The sequence below is a fragment of the Equus przewalskii genome, chromosome 1 (assembly GCF_037783145.1).
Source record: "Equus przewalskii isolate Varuska chromosome 1, EquPr2, whole genome shotgun sequence".
Lineage (NCBI taxonomy): Eukaryota > Metazoa > Chordata > Mammalia > Perissodactyla > Equidae > Equus > Equus przewalskii.
In genome coordinates, this window is record NC_091831.1 from 10002526 (window position 1) to 10025967 (window position 23442).

At 42.7% G+C, this 23442-nt stretch overlaps 2 protein-coding genes across 2 annotated transcripts in view; one reads left to right on the forward strand and one right to left on the reverse strand.

The window, feature by feature from the left end:
• The first annotated feature begins 2879 nt into the window (after positions 1-2879).
• On the forward strand, positions 2880-15124 carry CUZD1 (CUB and zona pellucida like domains 1). Its single transcript, XM_008534227.2, has 9 exons — positions 2880-2961; positions 5271-5421; positions 7622-7836; positions 9194-9344; positions 9681-9898; positions 10378-10550; positions 11583-11974; positions 12769-13037; positions 14267-15124. The coding sequence occupies exons 1-9, from the start codon at positions 2880-2882 to the stop codon at positions 14437-14439; spliced, it is 1824 nt and encodes a 607-aa protein (XP_008532449.1). The 3' UTR covers positions 14440-15124.
• Positions 15125-18537: 3413 nt separating this feature from the next.
• LOC103560229 (scavenger receptor cysteine-rich domain-containing protein DMBT1) overlaps positions 18538-23442 on the reverse strand; it is an 83586-nt gene continuing 78681 nt past the window's right edge. Inside the window, exons 43-44 of the mRNA XM_070631907.1 lie at positions 21819-22201; positions 18538-19474 (exon numbers count right to left, since the gene is read on the reverse strand). Of these exons, the coding sequence (XP_070488008.1) occupies positions 19183-19474; positions 21819-22201 (675 nt within the window). The 3' untranslated portion in view covers positions 18538-19182. The remainder of the gene's footprint in view (positions 19475-21818; positions 22202-23442) is intronic.

Here is a 23442-nt window from a genome sequence, read left to right on the forward strand (position 1 = left end):
CTTATTCTTGTTAACAAAACCCTTGCTTTGTGAGCATCACATATTTTTCTTAATGTAAAGAATGAATTAGTAGTAGGTGTTTACCTACTAAAAGGGGTGAAAAAGGACAAAGAAATAGACAAAAACAGCTACTACCTCCAGGCTGACAGGGAGCGAACAGTGATAGAACTAAGCATTCAGAAGAGGCCACCTCTGGGCTGAGTTTCGGTCCTCTCAGCCCAGGGTTGACTGATAAAGGAATATTCAACACTTTAGTGCTGGCGAAATTTGCCAGAAGGTGTGGGAACTGGAGCTGCTCTCACAGAGCAGCCCTTGGAATGGCCGAGAAAATCCCTGGAGGCTGAGTGCTCCCAGCCCCAGTAAAGTTTTAGGAGGCAAATTCAATGCATCTTCCCTAGAGCCTGCCCTGAGACCTTCGAGCTGGATGTGACCTATCCTTCTTGAGTTCCTGGAGCAATTTCTCCCTCTCCTCGCATCTACAGCTCTGGCTTTGTTTTAGGCGTTCACGTGTGCTTGGATTTTCTCTTGCCACCAGCAAGCTCCATGTCAGACAGAGCACATCCAAATGCATCTGAACTCCACTTAGTGGACGGCACAGTGCCCAGCTACCTGAGACCCTGCACAAGCACGATGCATACGTGGGGCATACGCCTGACTTCCCGGCATTGCAGGGTCCGTGCGGGAGGCAGGATGGGGCAAGGGCTCTTTGAGACACCCCTGTGGTGGGCAGTGGAGACAGAGTGTAACATGGTGCTTTAGAGGCAGATAGACTTGGTTCAAATCCAACTCTACCTTTCACTAGCTATGTGCTAGCTTGCATAGTGACAGTGAGGATTCATTCAGTAAGATCAGGTATGCCGCCCTCCAGGCCCTAGAACCCCGTGATCTCTTGGTAAATTGCCAGTGGCCTGAACCACGTTTGTCTCCTGACGGCTAACCCAGGGTTCTCTCCCCTCTGCTAGTCCCCCTCCCAGAGAAGTGACCACAAAGCTCTCATACTCAGTGGTGATGGTTCAGGGAGCTGGGAGATATGCCTGTAGGAGAGAAAGAGGGGTAGAGTAAGAAAGCCCAGGGTTGAGGGAGGAGTGCGGAATCTGTGGACACAGCTGAGCATGACCCTTAGTAATCAGAAGGGTCCCCACCACATATGCATGCCCCCTGCTCACACTTACACTAGGACATCCAGTCCCCGCCTGGTACACAGCAAGCCCCAGAAGTCCCCGAGCTTACGGGAACTGTGTAAAGCTGTGCCAGGTACCTTGGTGAGTGTCCAAGCTCCTTGTGAGCACAACTTCCAGATGTCACAGGTGCTGGCCTTGTTACTGCAACACTGGCATGAGGCCAAATACCTGGTTCAGGGACCTAACTAGGAATATGTTCCCCTGGGTCACAGTCTGGTATTGTGCCCTCCCCAGGAACCCTGATGTCTGAGAGCCAAGTAAGGTTTTCTGGACTGTAGGATAGTGAGAATAACATAAAAGGGTTGAGGGCAACCAGGAAGGGTTTCAATCTAGAAGGTCCAGTCTACACCTACCTTTACCTCTACAGAGCTGCTGGGAAGATTCATTAAAAATCAGTCATCATTTTCCTGCTCAGAAAGTTCCGACTGAACTTAGAATAAAATCTAAACTCCTCATCTGGCCTACAGGTCCTTCACCATTTGACCATTACCTGCCTCTCTTTTCCATCCTCACTTCCTACCTCCGTCTCCTTTGCTCACATCCACCACACTGGCCTGCCTTGCCTTATTTTGCAGACATACCTAGCTGGTTCCTGCCTCAAGGCCTTTGCATTTGCCTGTTCTTTTGCCTACAATGCATGCCCCAAGCCCAGATCTCACACGAATGTCTCTCTCTTTCTTTCTTTGCTCAAATTTCCTCAAGATGTCTTTCTTCCCACCCTAGTATTGCTTCCCTTCCAAAGCAGTCACTCTTTACCCCGTCACCCTGTTTTATTCTATTTATAGCACCTCTGCTATCTGTAACTTATTTTTCTTTGTTTGTTGTCTGTTTTCCCCACTTAGAGGACAAGTTCCACAAGGGCAGGGGCTGTGCTTCTCATGTTCAAGTCTGTATATCAGGGCCTAGAAGGGTAGCTAATGAATATTTGTTGAATGAATGAGTGAGTGAAAAGAGGGCAGCCCCACATACAAGCTCCTTGTGAGTACACCTTCCTAATGTCACAGGTGCTGGCCTTGCCACTGCAGCACTGGTCTCACCTTGGACGCAAGGATTCTTTTCTCTCATCGTAAAACATAGTGCCTGAGGCGCTTTAGTTTACCTGCTTCAGGGTCTCGGGACAATGGTTTGAAATTCCTGGCAACTAGACCTGGATCTGCACTTTCTTTTTCTTCCCCATCCTGTGATCCCTCCTCCTCTCCCTCAGTGTCAGCGCCTCGGCAGGCATCAGAGTGACCTAGCTGGACCCAGAGTTTGCCCAGGTGCCTCCCACCCCCCAGCTGCTACTTTCCCCAAAGGCTTTAGTTTTTGGAGAAGACCAGTGAAGGCTTAAGATGTCAATGATGCTACCCCCTTCGTGATCTGAGTAAATACCAGGGCAAAGGCACAACTCCAAGTGAGTGCCACAAGGAATTACTTACCATGTGCCAGGTGTTGGACATCCCCTGTGAGGAGCTTTAGCTGGGTACTCTCTGCAAACCTTCCGGGAATCAGTTGAGGAGAGCCAACACTCACTGTTAGGAATTGCTGATAATAAACCAGTCACGCAGCTGCTTTATTCTCACAGAAATCTCCCCCTTGCACGGTCAAGCTGACACATTTCCCTGGAGGTCACCAGGGAGCTTATGAAACCAGATAGTTATGAAACACAGAGAAGTATAAAGCCTGCTAGCAGTTTAGGCTGCCCCGCCCCTCGCAAAGATGGAGGCTATGAGAAGGGTCATCCTTTTTGCACTTTTCATTGTGTCATGTCTGGGAGAGCTGAATTCAACTGTGCCTGAAGGTAGGAAAATTGAACCAGGTTTTTCAATCAAAATAAGGGTGACCTCTTTTCAAGAGGCCTCCACCGATAGTTTTTAAAGTTTTAATATCTGCCATTGGCCCTAATACGGAGAATATTTACTCATATGTTCTTAATGGATTTTGAATTACTACTAAGGTTTTTCAGGCCCATATGACAATATACATAAAAATGTAAAAGTACGAAGAAATTTACCACATCATTTCACTACTAAGAATTAACATTTAGGAAATAATCGTAAAAGTGCACAAAGGTATATGTGCTGTCTACATAATTATAAAAAGCAATGTAAATTTGCATCATTTCCTATAAGTTATGGTAAATCCATACTAAAGAAAACTCTTCAGCAACTTCTTAAAAATAAGACTGATTTATAAGAAAGGCACCCAGGATCTAGTTTAAGAGAAAAAAACACACCTGAAATTTGCATAGCATGATGGTGTTCGTGTTTAAAATATATACTTTTGAGCACTTAAAAAACCTGCAAGTAGAAGAGGAAAGGAAAGGGGCTGGAAGTAGTCACAAGAACTGTTTAATGATGATTGTTTCTGGGTGGATGGAATGATACTTTTAATTGTCTTTGCTTTCTGATTTTTTTAAACTAATAAACGTAATATTAATAGTTATTGTTAGGGAAAAACAAATAAAAGACTATTGTTATAAGGACATGACTTATCAGTCACAGAGAAAAAAGAAAATGCAAAGCTTTGTTTCTAGGTAGAGTTTTTAACCATTAGTCAGCTTCCATTATGAAGTGTCTGATTCTTTTGTTCACATTCAGTTACCGCTGTTGCTGCTGTCCCTTCTCCTCTCCTCCTCTTCTTCTTCTTTAGTAAGAGCTTTATTGAGATATAATTCACATACCATAAAACCCATCCTTCTAAAATGTACAACTTAGTGGGTTTTAGTATATACACGGGACTGTGCAACCATCACCGCTATCTAATTTGAGAACATTTTCATCACCCCCAAAAGAAACTCTGTCCACATTAGCAGTTACTCTCCACTTCCCTCAGTGCCCCCAGCTCAAGGCAACCACTGATCAACTTTCCGTCTCTATAGCTTTACCTGTTCCGGACATTTCATATAAATGAAATCATGCACCACATGGTCTTTCCCTCAGCACTTTACAGTGTTCATCTATGCTGTACCATGTATCAGTAATTCATTTCTTTTTATTGCTGAATAATTTTCCATCATATGGATATATCACATTTTATTTATTCATTAGTTGATGGACATTTGGGTTGTTTCTACTTTCTGGTTATTTTGACTAGCGCTGCTTTGAACTTTAGTGTACAAGTTTTGGTGTGGACATATGTTTTCATTTCTTTTGGGGATATGCCTAGAAATGGAATTGCTGGGTTATGGTAACCCTCTGTTTAACCTTTTGAGGAATTGCCAGACTGTTTTCCCTGCAGCTGTCCCGTTTTACATTCCACGAGCAGCGTATGAGGGTTCCACTTTCTCCACGTCCTTGACAACACTTGTTATTTTCTGTTTTTGATTCTAGTTTTTGTTTCACGTCCTAATGGGTGGGAAGTGGTATCTCATTGTGGTTTTGATTTGCATTTCCCTGAAGACTAATGATGCTCAGTGTCCCTTCATGTGTTTATTGGCCATTTATGTCTTCTTTGGAGAAATATCTATTTTGGTCCTTTGTCTATGTTTTTCCTTTTTTTTTTTTTTTGTGAGGAAGATTCACCCTGAGCTAACATCCGTTGCCAATTTTCCTCTTTATTTTTGGTTTGAGGAAGAGGAGCCCTGAGCTAACATCTGTGTCAGCCTTCCTCTACTTTGTATGTGGGATGCCTCCACAGCATGGCCGATGTGTGGAGTAGGTCCACACCTGGGATCTGAACCTGTGAACCTGTGAACTCATGAACCCGGGCTGCCGAAGCGGAACACTTGGGACTTTAACCACTCAGCCGTGGGGCCAGCACTGCTTTGTCCATTTTTAATTGCATTATTTGTCTTTTAATTATTGAGTTGCAAGAGTTCTTTATATATAAAGCTTCTTTTTAAAAACATCTTTCTCCATGCCTGAATATACTGTTTATTCTTTTATGCACCATATGTAGAGAAAGCATAAATGGTACTTTCTCCTCAAGGGATCTAAGAAGGAGAAGTCAATTGCTGGTGGCTTCCTTTGGAGTGAGCTAAATACCATTCGCACTTACCTGCATGTTTGTATGGATCTTGCATGTGGGTGGGAGGCAGACTCCCAATCCCTGGAGTGGGGGGGGCAGGGGCTGCTGGCTTTCCTCAGTGCCAGCTGTGATCTCCACCAGGCAAATCAAGCTGTACTGCCAGCCTGGGAGGCTCCAACCTGGCAGAGACCCACAAAGCCCTGATCCTGCAACTCAATCCCAGTGAGGACTGCACCTGGACACTAGAAAGACCAGAAAACAAAAGCATCAGAATCATCTTTTCGAACTTGCAGTAAGTAGAGGCTTCAGTTCCTAATGAGAGTGGTTGAGCTCTGGCCACACTAGGGAGTGTCTGTGGAAAGAAGTCAGCTGCTCCTGGAGGTGGTGGTAACACCCACAACGATGATGGCGATGATGATGATGATGATGATGATGGCTGATAGTCACTGACTGATGACTGTGCTGCTAGCTCTGGTCACAGAGGTCCTGTGAGGTCAGTACAAGAACTAGAGGCAGAGAGAGGTTGAGAACTTGTCTCAGGTTATATAACTAGTAAGTAAAATCACCAAGGTTAGTACCCAGCCTGTCTAGGTCCAGATTTTAGGTGCTAAAACACTAAACGCATGGTTCCAAACTTTGCTGTGCATTAGAATCAGCATGGGAGCTTCCACAAACTCAGATGCCCAGGCTGCACCTTGTACAATTAGCTCACAATCCTGGGAGTGGGACCTAGGCATCAGTGTTTTTTTTTTTAATTTTAAACTTTTTATTTTGAAATAAATATACACTCATAAGCATTTTTTATAAGTGCCCAGGTGATGGCAGAGTGAGGCAAGGTGACAACAGGGCGCTGCACTACAAGACTCTCTCAGGGCTTCGTGAGAGCTGCCCCACTTCGTGCTCTCAACAGCCCTCCGGGTAGATGCAATCTAATCCCCATTCAATGGGTAAGAAAGCCCAGAGAATTCACTTAACATGCCCATAGTCACACACTAATAAAAGTGGGAGAGGAAGTGAATCCAAACAACCTGGCTCAGAGCCTGTGCTCTTACCCTATCCCAGTGGTACTAAAACTGGAGAGATAGCAGAAACACTTGGAGGGTCTTTTATTTTTTATTTATTTATTTATATTTATTTATTTATTTATTGAGGAAGATTAGCCCTGAGCTAACTACTGCCAGTCCTCCTCTTTTTGCTGAGAAGACTGGCCCTGAGCTAACACCTGTGCCCATCTTCCTCTATATTATATGTGGGACACATACCACAGCATGGCGTGCCAAGTAGTGCCATGTCCGCACCGGGGATCCGAACCGGCGAACCCCGGGCCCCTGAGAAGCGGAACGTGCGAACTTAACTGCTGCACCACTTGGCTGGCCCCTTGGAGGGTTTTTTAAATGTACAATTGCTGGGCCCCAGCCCCAGATTCTCTGATTCAGGTGGGGTGGGTGGGGCCTGATCATTTGCATAGGTAACGAGTTCCCAGGTGATGCTGATGGTGGTGGTGGAGGTGCCACGCTTTGAGAATCATGGCCCTACACCACCGAAGTTGGAATTGACTTCCCTTCACCCATCAAAGAAACAAGAGAGAAGAGGGACTTCCAAGTTCCCTGGAATGGTAGAGCTATTAAGAATTATATACATTATTCTTGCTGTATAAGAAGAGAGGAGAGAAGAGAAGCATGGGAAGAGTGAGGTGGGAGGAAGTGAACATTTCACATTTACTGGACATCTCCCATGTGCCAGACCTGGGCCTGGTGCTTCATGTTCAGAATGTTACAAACCTCATGCCATAGTATGAAGTAGGCTGTGATATCCCCACTTTACAGACCAGAAAACTAAGATCAAGAGTAGTAAAATCACTTGTCCAAAGTTCAGGCAGGAAGTCATTAAGCTGGAAGGAGACTTCAGGTTTGTCTACCCTTGCGATTTTTCCTCTAAGTCATCTTGGAAATGTGTCCTCTGGGGCATTTGGAGAGACAATGTCAAAATGGGCAGAAAACAATAACTGTGGGCTGCCCTGTCTAATGCAGGGCATGGGACTGTCCTTAAGAATGAGGAAGTGTGATGTGAGGAAAGGAAGGGGCAGCTAGCGAGATGCCAAATGCTTTACCTTGAGAGAGGTGGCCGTGGAAGAAGAGTTGCTTCACCTTTCAGCAGCCTTGGATTTCAAATGTCAAAGGGGATCAATTCCAAACAGGACGGTTCCACGCCAAACAGTCACATGGGCGTGGGGAACAGGAGAGATGGAAACAGGGAGAAGACCCACTTACTCGATGTAGGATGTTGGCAAAACAGTTCAGCTCCCTGAGTCATGTAAGATTGCTAGTGTGTGATTTGATGTTGGGGGACCTGAGAGGGGGTTGGTCTGGGAGAGGTTGAGATGAACACAGATGTGCCACCATTTTGTAAATTGCAATGCTAATATGAACAAACCCTGTGAAACCCCCTTTGCTGGTGGCTCTTCTCTAACCACAGGTGTGTTCTGTTCACAGGCTTGATCCAGATGGAAGTTGTGACAGTGAAAACATTAAAGTTTTTGATGGGAACTCCACCGCGGAGGCTCTGCTAGGGCAAGTCTGCAGTAAGAATGACTACGTTCCTGTATTTGAATCATCATTAAATACACTGACGGTTCAAATAGTCACTGACGCTGCGAGAATTCAAAGAAGTGTCTTCATATTCTACTACTTCTTCTCTCCTGGCACCTGTAAGTTCTCATTTATACATCGCATGCACACGCCGCCTGAGAGCCCAGGAGGTTACACACTCTCCTGCCTAGCTTGTTGTAACCTTGAGTCTAAGTCTATTCCCTCAGAGACTTCTTTATTTGTGAGAGCAGTGGTTCTCTAACTCATGTGCATAAGTATCACCTGGAAAGCGGGTGAAGTCACAGGTTCCTGGGCCTCACCTCAGAGATTCTGATCCATTGGTTCTGAGGGGCGCCCTTGAGTACGCCTTTCTTACCAGCTCCCAGGTGGGGCAGATGGATGGGGCTGATCAGATGGCTACATGCTGAGGTGTGCTGTGTTAGAGACCAAGGCCGACTCTCCAACTGCAGTCTGTTTGGTAATAACTCTGAGATCCTTTGAAATGCCTCTTCAGGGACTGCTCCTCCCTCTGGCCTGATTCTTCAGGGGAGCACAAGCTGAGAACCTCTGACCTCACAGCTGAGAGGCTACAATTACATGGTTGTGCATTCACAGCACCTAAATTCTGTTGCAGCGCAAAGCAAAATGCCAAGAAATTCTTCGAGTTCATGAGTAAAGTGCCACTCTGGTTTGCTTTCTGAGGCCCAGAGATAATGTCATTCTCTTGCTTAAACCACCAGTTCCTTGGTGCTAACAAATCTCTGAGTGGAGCAGTCAAGGTTTTCCCAAGCCAGACCCAGGGCACCCTTTCAAGCCTTACCTCCAGCCGCTCCCTGACATGCAGCCTATGCTTTAGCCAATCTAAACCATTTCACATCCTCCTAAAAAGAGCCTTCAGTGTTGTTTCTTCATGTTTCATTTGTCCGGTTGTTTCATTACCTACTGGGGAAGGAGGGACCAAGGACAGCTTCATGAAGGCTGCATCTGAGCTGAGTTTGAACAATAGTGTGACTGGGGTAGGGAGAGGTGGGAATCGGTGGAGGAGGACTCATGTCCGCTCGAGCCAATAGTCCAAGGAGACATGGGAAGAAAGGACAGGCTGAAACAGCAGGTCACATGGCAGTGGCCGATGAGGCTGGAAAGCTAGGCTGGGGCTAAGTGAGGAAGAGCCTCCAAGGCTACTCCTCAGAGTGTGGCTTCATTTCCTGTGGCTCAGTCCAGGCAATGGAGGGTCTCTACAGCTGGGACAGGTCTCAGAGAGAGACTTTAACATCGTCCGTTTGGCAGCCTCTGCCCCGCACCAAAGGGGAGAAAATCCAATGATAAAGAAGGATGAAAACCTCATTATGCTACCAGTTCAAAAGAGGGAGATGGAATCAGACTCAGGGGAGACTTCCTAGACTCCATGCAGGACACAGAAATTAAAAGAAGTCTCTGTCTTGATTTACGTTCTTGGTCACTGCATATCCCTTTCAGCTATTCCAAACTGCGGGGGTTCCCTGGACGCTTTGGAAGGTTCCTTCACCAGCCCCAACTACCCAAAGCCACATCCTGAGCTGGCCTATTGTGTGTGGCACATACAAGTGGAGAAAGGTTACAAGATAAAATTAGACTTCACAGAGATTTTGTAAGTACTGTGGTCCATTTCTCCTGTGGGAGAAAATGCAGTGAGCTCACCTGGCAAATGGGGGGTCTGTGGGAGAGAAATTATCACACGAACCCCCTCAATTCTTTTCAAAGAATTGATGTATAAAAAAACACCATTGAACTAACTTGACGATTTTTTTTGAACGTTCTGATGTCACATCAGAGACTTGGCAAAGCCCCAGGTTTGTCATCATAAACCTGAGATACCATTGTAAGGAAACATCCTTGATCATTTAAGATTGGGATTGTTGGGATTATAGAAAATAGAATTGAATTGGTTTGAAAAGCTTTTCAACTGAAAGTCCTACATCTCTAGCCTAGAAGTGGACGAATACTGCAGATTCGATTTTGTTGCTGTTTATGATGGCTCCTCCACCACCTCTGGCCTGATGGGACAAGTGTGTGGCCGTGTGAAGCCCACCTTCGAATCCTCATCAGACTCCTTGACCATCGTGCTGTCTACAGATTATGCCAACTCCTACCGGGGCTTTTCTGCTTCCTACACTTCCATTTATACAGAAAATGTTGACACTAGTAAGTCGTATTTTACATTCCTTAGGTATTTTGTGATCTGTGAAGACTGTGTACGTAGAAATGGCTCCTTAATTCTTAGGCTACCTGTGGCTAACCCTATTTGCAAGCCTGTGACATAAACTTTGGAACATATTAATAATCTGAAGGTTGAGAATCAGTTGTATGTATTGTTTAATACAAGAGGAAATTAAATGGTTTTATTAACCTGAAAAAGATTTCTGCAGAAAACATGGGCTGTTTCGCTTGATGCCTTCTGTAAAGACACAATTAAAAATATTTGTTCTATAGATTCTAGCCACAAACAAGGTTGCACAGTGAACACTGTAAAAGGAGATCAGCTGCTCTTTTATCTCAGGCTTCTGATTATGGTTTTGGGCAAAATGGGTTTTGACTTGTTATATATTCTTCTGTGCACATAGCTTTTCAAGATTCAAAGTTCCAAGCTGACATAAACATGATCATCCTTTTTTCTTGGGCAGCATCTTTAACTTGCTCCTCTGACAAGATGAGAGTTATTATAAATAAATCCTACCTGGAATCACTTAAATACAATGAGAATAACTTACAACTAAATGACCCAACTTGCAGACCAAAAGTATCAAATGTGGTGGAATTTTCTATCCTTCTTGATGAATGTGGCACAATCAAAAAGGTAAAGTGGAACACCGATAGCTGGGTTTTGTTGAAAGCCAAAGGCATGTTGGGTAATGCTGACAGTGTAGTACTTGCTGGCTGCTTTAACGAACAACTCCCAAATCTTGGTGACTTAACACATGGTAAGCATATGTGGACATATAAGTGCACACACTCATTTACACACAAATGCCAAATTATTGCATTCATTTTCAGGGTAACTAGAGGGTGGTTATCTTTCCCTAAAGGTAAAGAACTCTGAAAACTCACTGGAGAGCATTTGAACAACTGTATGCTGTGGGTTTAACAGCCTACCAGTAATATATGTATAGAAAATATTTGCATCTCATATTTAGCAAAAATCTAGCTGCATTTTAATAATCTTCTTCTTTCCCCTGTAAAGACAGAAGGTAAAAACGTTATCCTTATTTTAAATATGAAGGACATAAGTTTGTGACTTATACTACATTTTCTAGAACTTCAATTCAAGATCTCAAACATTTTCAACCTGTGGGGTCCCTTTAGAGTACATACCCTCAACTTTTCATTCAGGTCATTAAACAACAACCTAAATGAAAAGAATGGAGTCTACACCAAAGGAATTGATAAGGAAGTCATTATTTTTTGCCCAAAATGAACACCTGGGCTATTACCTTGTGAATCCCTAGGGAAGGCAGCCTGGGGAGAACCTCCGGCAGGACCTCTGTCTGCACACCTTTGGAAACTGCCCAGTTAGCTGCACTAACTTAGAGCTACTCAGGGAAGGCTATATGTTATAGAGTCTAAAGTCTTTATAGGGCTGGAAAATTACATTAAAATTTGTTTTTAATATAACTAAAAAAAATTCTGTCCAATACTATCTTCAAGTCTTTCTAATCCAAACTGAATCTCTCATTTCACATTTTTCCTTTCTACCCATAATGTTTCTTGAAAAAAAATCTTAAATTGTGATTTAAGAAAATTGTCTCTACCTGCAAATGTTATTCACATCTATGCTCTAAAATATTCCTGAATTTAAAATGTAATATTTTAATTCCATCTTGCTCCACAGGTAGAAGATCATTCAATTACTTACACCAATGTAATCACCTTTACTGCATCCCAAGCATCTGAAGTGATCACCCGTCAGAAACGTCTCCAGATTGTTGTGAAGTGTGAAATGGAAAATAATTCTACCGTGGAGATAATGTACATAACAGAAGATGACATAATACAGAATCAAAATGCACTGGGCAGATATAACACGAGCATGGCTTTTTTTGAATCCAATTCATTTGAAAAGCCTATACTGGCATCACCATATTATGTGGATTTGAACCAAACTGTTTTTGTTCAAGTTAGTCTATACACCTCAGATCCAAATTTGGTGGTGTTTCTTGACTCCTGCATCACCTCTCCCACGTCTGACTTTGCATCTCCAAACTATGACCTAATCAAGAAGGGGTATGTACTGATGGATGACATTCTTTTCTGAGGACTGATAATGACTCTAATGAAGTAATATTTTTTGTGTGTGCATATATAATTCATATATATAATTTTCATAGTACTGCTATGGAGTTTAATAAATTTATTTTCATCATTTTATAAAACGCAGTTTCTCTGTGCAGGTTACAAATAATTTAAGTTAAAACATTTCTATAGCCCACAGTCCATATCCCTTAGAATTTTAAGTGCCTTTACAAAATATTTGCTGGTAGAAACAAGTTTATTTTTGTCAAGAAGGCTTTATTTGTGTTTTTGCTTTTTTCACATTTTGGTTATTTTCAACAGAAACCAAAAAGATTGTTTCTTGATCTGTTTCCAGCTTTAGAACATAAATATAACGTAATCAGTAAAGTATATGTGACATTCTTTTAAAAAAAAGGAAAGTTCTTTCTTGAAATGACAGTTCCTTTTTTTCTATGAGCTGATAGACTTTTTAAACTACATTAAGCATGCCGACACACTCATAGCAACTATGTAAAGTGAGGTGTTTGATTCTGATATATCAGCATTGATTTTCTAATTAATTCATACGGACTAGCAATCTCAGAGCTGGAGAAAAATTTATCTGACCCCAGAATCAGATCCATAGTCTTAGTACACGTAGTCTGAGTTCAAGACATCGTCTTTCTAGAGGGATTTTTCGATCCACAAATTAGACAGTTCAGAGTAAATTTTGTATTATCTCTTTTCAATATTGAAAAGACTGAACTTCTGTAAACTTTCTAAATGTGCCATAAATTCTGTTCCAGATGTATTCAAGATGAGACTTGTGACGTGTATCCCTTATCTAGACACCATGCAAGATTCCAGTTTAATGCCTTTAAATTCTTGAGAAGTCTGAGCTCCGTGTATCTGCAGTGTGAGGTTTTGATATGTGACAGTAGCGACCATCAGTCTCGCTGCCACCAAGGCTGTGTCTCTAGAAGGAAGCGAGACATTTCTTCATACAAATGGAAGGCTAATTCCATCATAGGACCCATTCGTCTGAAAAGGGATCGAAGTACAAGTGGGAATTCAGGTAAGAAAAAAGCTATTCCATGATCTAAGAACACCTCATGGCTTACGAAATGCTACTCAAATGCAGTCCTTCTTAAGCAGGTACGGTTTACGATCTACCATAGTTTCAGCCAAGCTCTAAATAAGTTATGAGTTTTAAGCATGAAAGATTAATTTTTATTTCCCTTACTTGGTAATATGTGAACCACATACAGTTTAAGCATATTATACTCTGATAATTCATCATTCACAGGGCTTTGGAATATAAATATAATGTCCTCATTTCTACAAACAACAGTTTCCCTTAGCTTCCTAACTCCTCATCATAGACACCATGGCAGATAACTGAATCAAAAATAATGTATTTTAACTCCTAAATGAGTATAATAAGATGAACCAGCATCCCACACAATCGCCTATTTGGAAAAAAAGCTATTTTTTTAAAACAGAAAAAATTTTATATTTTCAAGACAGCCCTGCTTCTTTGTAAAGGATTGAAACCTGAGCTTGGCCAGGTTGCCAAGAAAAGAGGGAAAGAGGCGATGGTAAATACTCAAGGTGACCCATAATTTAATCGCTTAGGATAAGGCACAATTAAATAAAAACTGTTTATAAGAATTTATCTTATGTGAAAATGATCCTGGCATAAAAAGAATCCTATGATCTCTGTATTATTATTTGAATGAACTATGAAGGAGTATGGTTTTGGTTTGTAGCAAAATATTTCTATGACAAAAACAAAAGAACACAAACAAATTAAATTCAGTAATTTTGTAAACACACTCACTAAAAAGATAATGCATGTGTGGATATTAGTTTAAAATTAGTTGAAAATTCGTGAATGAAAACTATTGTAGAAATATCATACATATTAGAAAAGAATTCTTTTCCTATTTCAAGAGAAGAAACCAATTGTTTCTGTATAGATCAAATATATTTTGACAACTATGGGAAACAGTGACAATTAATAAATGAACCTGCACTTCCATGGACTGTTATGCTTGAATTTCATAAGTTTTTCACCTTATGTCAGGGAATCAAATTAAGTTGACCATTTAAACAAACAAATGTAAGGGCATCTTGTCTTTGAAATTAAACATAAACATAAACATAAACTAATGTTAGTGTTATATGTTATACATTCATTGATATATAAGCTTCATAGGCTATGTAGAGATATAAATTTATGCAATTTTGCAATACCAAGTAATACTTTTCTTTAAATTATTTTTATCTCGTTTCCAATTACAGGACTTCAGTATCAAATACATGGAGGAGAAACTCAGAATCAACCTTTCAACAGCCTTTATCTATTTTCATTCATGGTCCTTGCTTTGAATGTTGTGATTGTGGCTACAGTCATAGCGAGGCATTTTGTGAATCAGAGAACAGACTACAAATACCAGAAGCTGCAGAACAATTAAATTAAGGGTTCAGCCTTAAGTGAGACACATTTCTCCTGAGTGCTGAAGGAATGTCACCTCCTGGCTACATGCATTACGAATAAAGTAGGGAGCATCTCGTCAAAGTGATGTACAGGTCCTCATGTCATTGTGGTCAGAGTGTGTTTCCTTGCAGGACAACTGAAATGAACAGACATTATATAAGTTAGCTCTCATGTTAAAGAACTAAAGCCACCAAAATATTAATTGTATTAAAAACATCCTTTTTTATACACATAGAACATTTTAAGTAAACATACGGTGAAAAGAAAAAGGTTATTTTTGCTTAAGAAAAGTAGTCTTCAGCATGAGATGTATTTATTTTCTAGATGGAAATATGCTGCCCTTTGAAACGTAAACACTAGTTATAATTTCTGAAGCTAAAGTGTGACAGAGAGAGCTGAAATCTCCTTGATTCATATGCCTTACTGCTTTAATGCAGTCTCAGCGTTTCACACGTTCAACATCTCAGAAAAGGGCTTTGAAAGAAGAACCTGTCTGTAAAAGAAGACACTTCTGCATAGTTTCTGGGTAATGAGATAAAACTATGTTTCTCCTCCCATTTAGCATCAAGCACCAAGGCCAAAAGTAATAGTCCTAACAAGGAGTAGTCAGTTCTGATTTATACTTTCCTACGTGCTGTGGCTGAATAAATATTGTTAAAGACCCCAACGTGAACTCATTTGACACGTGCCACACATCACATCTAATTCTTTATCTTAGATGAACGATACAACGCTACCTCGTCACCTAACAGCCCTCATTGTTTCAGGTTCTAATCTGCATCCAAACAGGCAGCCATCTTTCTGAAGGCCCAAGGTGTTCTCTGTCACTCCTGTCCACACATGCTGAGTACACAGTAGGCTGGGCGGAACACATAGATGTACCAGCATCTCTGTCCTCATGGAACAAGTCCTTAGGGGCCTGACTGATTTCCAGCTCCAAATCAAAACAGATCTGCTCCATTTTCTTTTTAATATTTCCATGTAGATCTTCCAACACAGTACTTCCCCAAGTGGCCATGCGTTTGAGTCTCCTCTGCATTTGCCCGTCTGTATAACCTAAATGGAACTACCGCCAAGTTCTTTTCTAACCTAATGTGAAAACACTTAAGACACTATTGGAATGGGCAAATCAAATGCAGTACTTAAAAACAGCCCTTAGCTATCTGGTCACCAGCCCTTCAGCCATCCCTCTGTCAGGAACTGACTGAACGTCTGCTGGTGGCCATGCAAGGGGATTATTCAGAGGCACATCAGGCACAATAGTGTAATACTAAGAATTATAAATATGGATTCACTAGAGAGGGTAAAATCCTATCACCATAAATCAAAAAACCCTTTGTAGTGGAGCGAATGAGCTATACCAATGCGTTACCAGTATATAATAATACATAATATCGGTAAGTTTTTTGTCTCTAGGAAAACTATAGTGAAGTGATTAAAGGTCCTAGATCTGGAGTTAGTGGCCTGGGTGTTAGTTCCTCCTACTTACCTGGTGGGTTACATTGGCCAGGTCGCCTTCAGCCTTGATGTTCACAACTTAAAATAGGGATGGTAACAGCTGCTGACCCCCTGGGAGTGTTATGAGGATTAAATGAGAGAGTGAGTTGTAGTCAGGGGCTATCTGTATTCCACTTGCCGCCAATGCTGAGTCCTCATGGCCAGCCCGCAAGTCTCATTTTAGAATCTGCTTCCTCAGCCCACACCCGACAATATTTATTCAGTCACGAGTCGGGTTCCTGGGAAACAAGCTCTGACACAGAGGTTTGGGTACAGGAAGATTCCCAGGGAGTGCGCTCAGGATGAAGCCTGTGAGGAGTGAGGGAAGCAGGACTGGGCAGGGGGAGTTGATGAACTATGAAGCAGCTGGAGTAAGAGGCCCAGCCAATCCCCGGGGATCCTGGGCTCACCCTTTAGAGATGCCCCACATTGAGGCATGGTGCTCAGACCTTTATGTGCCTCTATTGACCATTCATTGGATAAAGGCTGTGACCTTGGACAAGGCAGATGTCTTGAGCTGAGGGAAATTCTGGGAAAGTAGTGGAGCTGAGAGCCAACACTCCCAGCAGCTTGAAGAATGAGTGACTCCATCTGAGAGAGATCTGGGTGTCACATCAGAGCCTCTTAAAAGAGCAGGATTTTCAGACTCTATGCTGTAAGAGATGTGCTTAACAAAGTGTTTGAGGAAGGCTAAAAACAAAGGATGGACAATGGAATACCAGCGTGTACAGTCAAGATGACGAGGGTCACCTCATTACTGCTGAGCAGGGTAGAACCCAGGCTACCCACATGGCTCTGCTGCCCTCCTCCCAGGAAGGTGGAGTCACCTCCTCCTTACCTCTGTCTGGGTGGGTACAAGCCCCGGCTCTCTACTAGGCCTCCTCTGACACCACCCCAGAGCAGACTCAAAGGGCTGCCTGGGACCTGCGGGAGGGGGTGGAGGTCCAGTCTCCCCAACTGATTTCCACTCCTCGCAGAGGAGGCCCTGCTTACTGCCCAGAGGTGATGAAAGTCCCAGCTCCCCATTCTGCCTTCTCTGACATCACCCTGGGGAGGCAAGGGGGGATGTAAGGAGTGCTAGGGGCGAGTGGAAGTCTAGGCTCCCCACTTTACCTTTGCTGGCTGCCTGGGGCTGGGGCTGCAGTTTTACCCACAGTGTTTGGAGCTGGGCAGTTATTGTCTAAAAATTTGCTGTCTTGCTAGGCTGCCCCTTTGCTGATCCTTTGGCTAGAGAGAGCAGGCTTCTCTTGGGGCTTTTTTCTCTAGACCATTGGTGTTTCCAGGTGTCTCCCGGTTAAGTGCATTTTGATCTATGGGGCATGGGATGCTGAACAGTGTCCATGGCTTTCAAACGTCAGCATTCCTAAGAATCACCTGGAGTGTTTTCAGAAAGGGCAGCTTCCGGGCTCCCACCTGTTGAACTACACCCAGAGAACCTGATGTGGAAGTTCATTGGACCGTTATTTATTCTTAAAATTCCAGTCCTGTCATCATCAACACTTTTCACATTACGGATTTGTTAAAATTCATAAAATGCTAGATTTTGCAAGCTGTTTAGCCTCCTACCTCTTCATGGATGGGTACAGTTAATGGGCCGAGGAACTTGTGAAAGTAGAAACTATCAGCTCATAGTTACTTGGAAAAACTCCTTTATTTATTTGAACTACTTGCATGAAATAAACACCAGATGCTAAAATCATTTTTTCACGTGATTGAAGATGAAGCTACTCAGTTTCAAATGATTAACTTTTGATTTAGAATTTTTTTTTTTTTTGAGGAAGATTAGCCCTGAGCTAACTACTGCCAGTCCTCCTCTTTTCACTGAGGAAGACTGACCCTGAGCTAACAGCTTCCTCTAGTTTCTATGTGGGATGGCTACCACAGCATGGTGTGCCAAACAGTGCTGTGTCCGCACCCAGGATCCGAACCGGCAACCCCTGGGCTGCCGGGAAGCGGAACATGCGAACTTAACCGCTGTGCCACCAGGACGGCCCGAACTTTTGATTTAAAGATGCCGTCTTCACCCAACTGACCAGTAATTGCATTTCATCAATTTCTACTATATAGAAGCAGGGAACTTCATAAAAACAAAGGTCAGTATCACATTTTTACTAAGACCATTGTCAATGAATGACATGTTTGTAATGAAACTGAGATGCTCCCCTTGGGAGGCAATGCCTGTCCCTGGGTTGTCAGATTTTCGTCTCTCAGGACTGCGGGGCTGGCTCCCAGTCTCCACCAAACACTGCCCCACTCCCTGGAGACTTAACAATACTGTTTTCTTATCTTGTACACGCTATTTCTTGACAAAGACAGGAACAATTTCTTTGAGTTGAGGACTCAGTTTAAATATTGCTACTATCTATGTTCAAGTCTGTCTCTTTGGAGACAATTTTGAGGTTACTGAACTTAGCACAGGCCGCTCTCGGTTAAGATAAAAAGAGATTAGATAAAGTGGGTGCTGCCCTCATTTTGGGGAGGAAGTGGGAATATGCTAATCTTTCCTTGTGTACTTTTCAGCTTTCCTAAAACGCTTTGAGGGTCTGGGAAACAGACTGAGATCATGGTAGCTCAGAAAGCAGACACGAGTGGTTCCTGTGATGACGTTTCAGACTCTTCATTTGCAAGCTGTAACCCAACCCAACAAAGCCAGGGTCCAATTTCTTCCCTTTGAAACAGACAAACAAAGCTTGTTTGGTGCAAATGACTGTGAGTAAATGAATAAATGACTTGTTTGATTTAACTGACCATTTATTAGAGTTAAAAGAAAAAAGAGCAGTGGCTTTCTGACAGGTATTTAATTTATTTTTATAAGACTCTTGGCAAGATCTAAAAACAAATTCTCACACCACCAGAGGGACAGAAACAAAAAACACCCATCTACTAGCATCTGAACACTACAGAGTCAATTTAAAAAAATTAAGTTGGAAATGTGGTATAGAGAGAGAGCTCTGTTAACATTTTGTGGAGTTTAAGACAATGATCCAGTTCTTGATAGCGAAGAATTAGAAAATGCATTTCCAGCCTGCAAAGAGAGTGATTGCCTTAGAAACTTAGTAGTCGAGACTTATTTAGCAACAAACCTCAGAGAGAACCTCTTTGGCTATTTCTTTTATCCTGTCTCTAAATAGACAACTTTGTCAAACTTATTACTTTACTGAAAAGAAACAGACAGCTTCTGATTTCTAACAGATTCATGTGGAAATTGGAGAAATCACACAAATCACACAAGGGTCTTGCTCTGCTCAGTTCTTTTGTGGATTTCCAGTGGCCCCACCATTTGGAAATGCTCAGTCTGTTCTTCCATGGTCTCCATGGGGCCTGCATCCCTCTCACTCCGCCCTGCACAGCCCTGGGAGCAGCGAGAGGAGTGGACCCCTACTTTGCACACAGCGACCTTACATTGCAGGTAGACCACATCGTAGCTGTTGAGAAAGCTGAAGGCATTGAACTTGAACTGGGCCGTGTTCTTCTGGCTGGAGTGCAGGTTAACATAGGTATTGTCTTTGATGCACCTGATGGGAAGAAAACCCCAGGCCAAAAGGATTAACTTAAAGCATGGTAGGAATTCACTCTGACTCAAATAATCAGGCTTGGACCCAAACCTCTGAATTCCAAATGGAGTTCTTCACACTACCCACTCTTTCTTTTATAAAGAAACTTTATAATAATACCGTGAGTGGAAGAAACACTATTCCTGGCTAGAAATAGAAGGAAACTCTAAAATAAAAATAAAAACAAAACAAGGTAATTACATTCTAGTTAGAGCTGTGGCCTTCAGAAGCCTACTCTGTTTTGTCAAAAGGGGAGATTAAAGGTGGTGGTTGTATTATTTGAAGGTGAACTTAGATTATTTTAAAATATATTTTGTAAACCCTAGTGCAATCACTGAAAAAGTTAAGGAAAGAAGTATAACTGATACATCAAGAGAGGATATAAAATGGAATAATATAAAGTGCTCAATTAAAACCAGCATATAAAATGCTCTATTAAAACCAGAGAAGGCAACAAAAAGAGAGTTAGAAACAAAGAACAAATGCAACAAGTAGAAAACAGTTATGAAGATGGTAGGTTTTAAGCCAACTGCATTCTTAGTCACTTTAAATGTGAATGGTCTACATATACCAATTTAAAGACAGAGACTGCCAGAGTAGATTAAAAAAACAAGAAACAAAACCAAGACCCAACTATATGTTGTCTATAAGAAATCCACTTTAAAGATAAAAGACATAGATAAGTTAAAAGTAAAGGGATAGAGAAAGATTTACTATTCCAATACTAATCAAAAGAAAGCTGGAATAGCTACAATAATTTTAGACAAAACAGACTTCAGAGCCAGGATAATTATTAGGAATGAAGAGGGTATATAATAACAAAGAAGACATAACAATCTTTATGTCTTCAAGAAGACATAACAATCTTTAAGTATATGCACCAAACAACAGAGCGTCTAAATATATGAGACAAAAACTGAGAACTGCAAAGAGAAATCCACAAATCCATCACTATAGTTGGAGATTTCAACAGTCCTCTATCATTAATTGACAGATCCAGCAGGCATAAAATCAGAAAGGACATAGATGACCTAAATAGCACTATCAATCAGCTAAACCTAATTGACATTTATAGAACACTCCATCCAACAATAGAAGAATACATTCTTCTCAAGCCCACATGGAACATTCACTGAGATAGACCACATTCTGGACCATAAACCACACCTTAACAAATTTAAACGAACAGAAATCACAGAAAATACATCCTCAGATCACAATGGAATTAAACTAGAAACTAATCACAGAAAGGTGGATGAAAAATTCATAAATATTTGGAAATTAAACAATACACTTCTAGGTAACCCATAGGCCAAAGAAAAAGTCTCAAGAGAAATTTAAAAATATTTTAAACTAAGTGAAAATGAATACACAATTTACCAAAATTTGTGGGATGCAGGTAAAGCTGTGTTTAGAGAGAAATGTGTAGCATTAAAATGCATGTATTAGAAAAGAAAAAAGATCTAAAATCAATAATCTAAGCCTCCACCTAGGAAACTAGAGATAGAAGAGCAAAGTAAATCTAAAGCAAGTAGAAGAAAAAACTTGTACCAAACTGTGCCTCTTTCCTTGATATATTTGTATGGAGAATTGAAAGGGAGAGTTTTCTCACCCTGCAACTCAGTGCAGTTTACTGCCACGTCTGTGCACTCTCACATCATAGCTCATACCACCTGTGGAAGGTGCTTTGTCTTGCCCCTCCTCTGGCTTTTGGGAACAGGTACCACAATGATGCTTCTTGTGTGGCTCTCACCACCATCAGTAAATGATGGGTTTCTGTTGTTTTTGCTCTGGTTGCCAATTGCCCATCCATAAGCATTCTGCCCTTGTCTGGTGACAAGAGAACTATAAAGGCAAACAACTTGCCAAAGTTCCAGGTTGGCAAATCCTTTGTTTAACCAAAGGAGCCAGAATAAATCTCGCCACTATAAGAGTTTAGCCTGGGATAAACCACCAGCCCATCAATGTAGGCCAAATGCCCTGAGGGCCTGAACTACCAATGGGAAGTGTAATAAAGTCATACAACTCAAAGGTAAGGGAGGCTTGGGTATGAAAGGGTGGGATGGGACAGCAAGGGCTCTGCCCAGGACTCTGTGGGAATTCAAGGGAAGTTGTCCAGACTTCCTATAACTATTTGTCCCAACTGGGATCAGAGGGTTGGTGAGAGCCCCAACTCTGCCTCTGGGGCAGGACTCTTTCACACAATGTTATGATTTAAGACTTCCAGTTGAGAAGCCACAAGTCCCCCAAAGGAATGCCACAGGAATATAACAGTCAACCCGAGAGGGCCTTCCATTTTCCTTACCCTTGCCGGATCAAATCGTACTTGACAGCTGTGAAATCATGGGGATCTGGAGAAGCCACACAGGTGTCCACAAAGAGCCTGAGGCTGGGATCTGGGCTGTGGAGTGTGGCCTCGAGGAAGACCTCTTTCCTCTGGCTGGCGTAGTATGGCCCCATGCTCCCCACATGCTGGGACATGGGTAACTCGAGGAACGATATGGACACATCATAGCTGGCACCTTCCCTTGGGACATCAGCCCCAGGAATGATTTCAACCTCAGATGGGCCGTCCACTCTGCAGGTGAACTTCAGCTGAGGCACCTTGTGCCGCACAATGACTCGGCCAGGGTGGCCCTGTATTCGGCCTCTGATGGAGTTGGAGTAGCTGAGGGCACCGAGGCTTTCCTGGGAGGATGAGAGGAGAGTTGCTGGGTAGTGATCCTGGCTCCCTAACAGTCACCTTCCTTCACAAGCAGAGACCTCTTCTTCACACCCTCTGACAAGCTGGAGGGCAGGAGGCCTTGGACCAGACTTCTGTGATACCTAATGCCATAATGGGGTGACCTTATGTCCGTGCTTCTTGGAGTTTGGAGTACATGCAGGCAGCCCCTGGTGTGTGAGCTTGGACTCCCTTCTCCCTCCTGTGAGGGCCAAACTGTGGTATACAAGGTGGGGTGGGAGGCCAATGCTGGCTGCCAAATTCCTCCACACACTCCACTCCCTCAGCCCATAGTGTTCTCAGGCAACCACAGACCACCCCTGACTGCAGCTCTCATCCTCTCTTCTGGCTCCTCCCTGCTCTTGACCCCAGACCAGTTCTGGTTCCTCATGAGCTGTGGACCCAGCCCTGCTGACCTTTGCTCTTAGCTTGCTCCTTCATGACTTGAAGGGGCTAAAGGGGTGCTGATGAGTAGGGGGCCTCTGCCTCTGGCAGTCTCCCTCCTGTAGCCCAGAGAGTCAGCCTGCCTGTGGGTACTTGTTCAAGGAAGCCTCGCTTGTGTGATTCAGATCCTGTGACATTCTGCCTTGGTACCCTCCAAGGACTGCCCTGTCAGCTTAGACCAGTGCTTCTCAAACTTTTTCCGTTATGGCCGTCCTAAGGAGCCTTTTTATGCATTTTCTTTCCTATTCATCCAGCCCCTTTCTAGCCCCCATTATGAAATTTTTGTACAACAAACATGCTATAGATGTTTTGTGTGTATCTCTGTGTTTTATCCATAAAGAAAGATCTTTCTTTTTTGCCCCTAAAAACCAATATCTTTCTTCCATGTGACACTCATTGAGAATGTACAGCTTGGAAGAAAAACTAAACTCCGTGATCACATGATCTTCCCCCTTCCAATCTGACCTTGGGCCTCTGGTCCTCACAGGCCGCCAGTCTCCTCCTCAAGCCCTCCAAGCTTGCTGCTGCCTTGGGCCTCTGCTGGCTGACCTCTCGCATGGAGCGCTCCTGTCCATCTCTACTGGCTCCATCTCCTCATTCAGGTCTCAGCTCCTTGACTGCTCTATTCACAGTGGCCTTCCTTCTACCCCAAATCCTTTCCTATCCCCTCCCCTGTTTTATTGTCTTCTTAACCTTTTCTCTATAAAATGCTTCTCATTTGTGCCTTTGTTCGGTGTCTGTTTCCCTTTCTTCATAGGAGCCA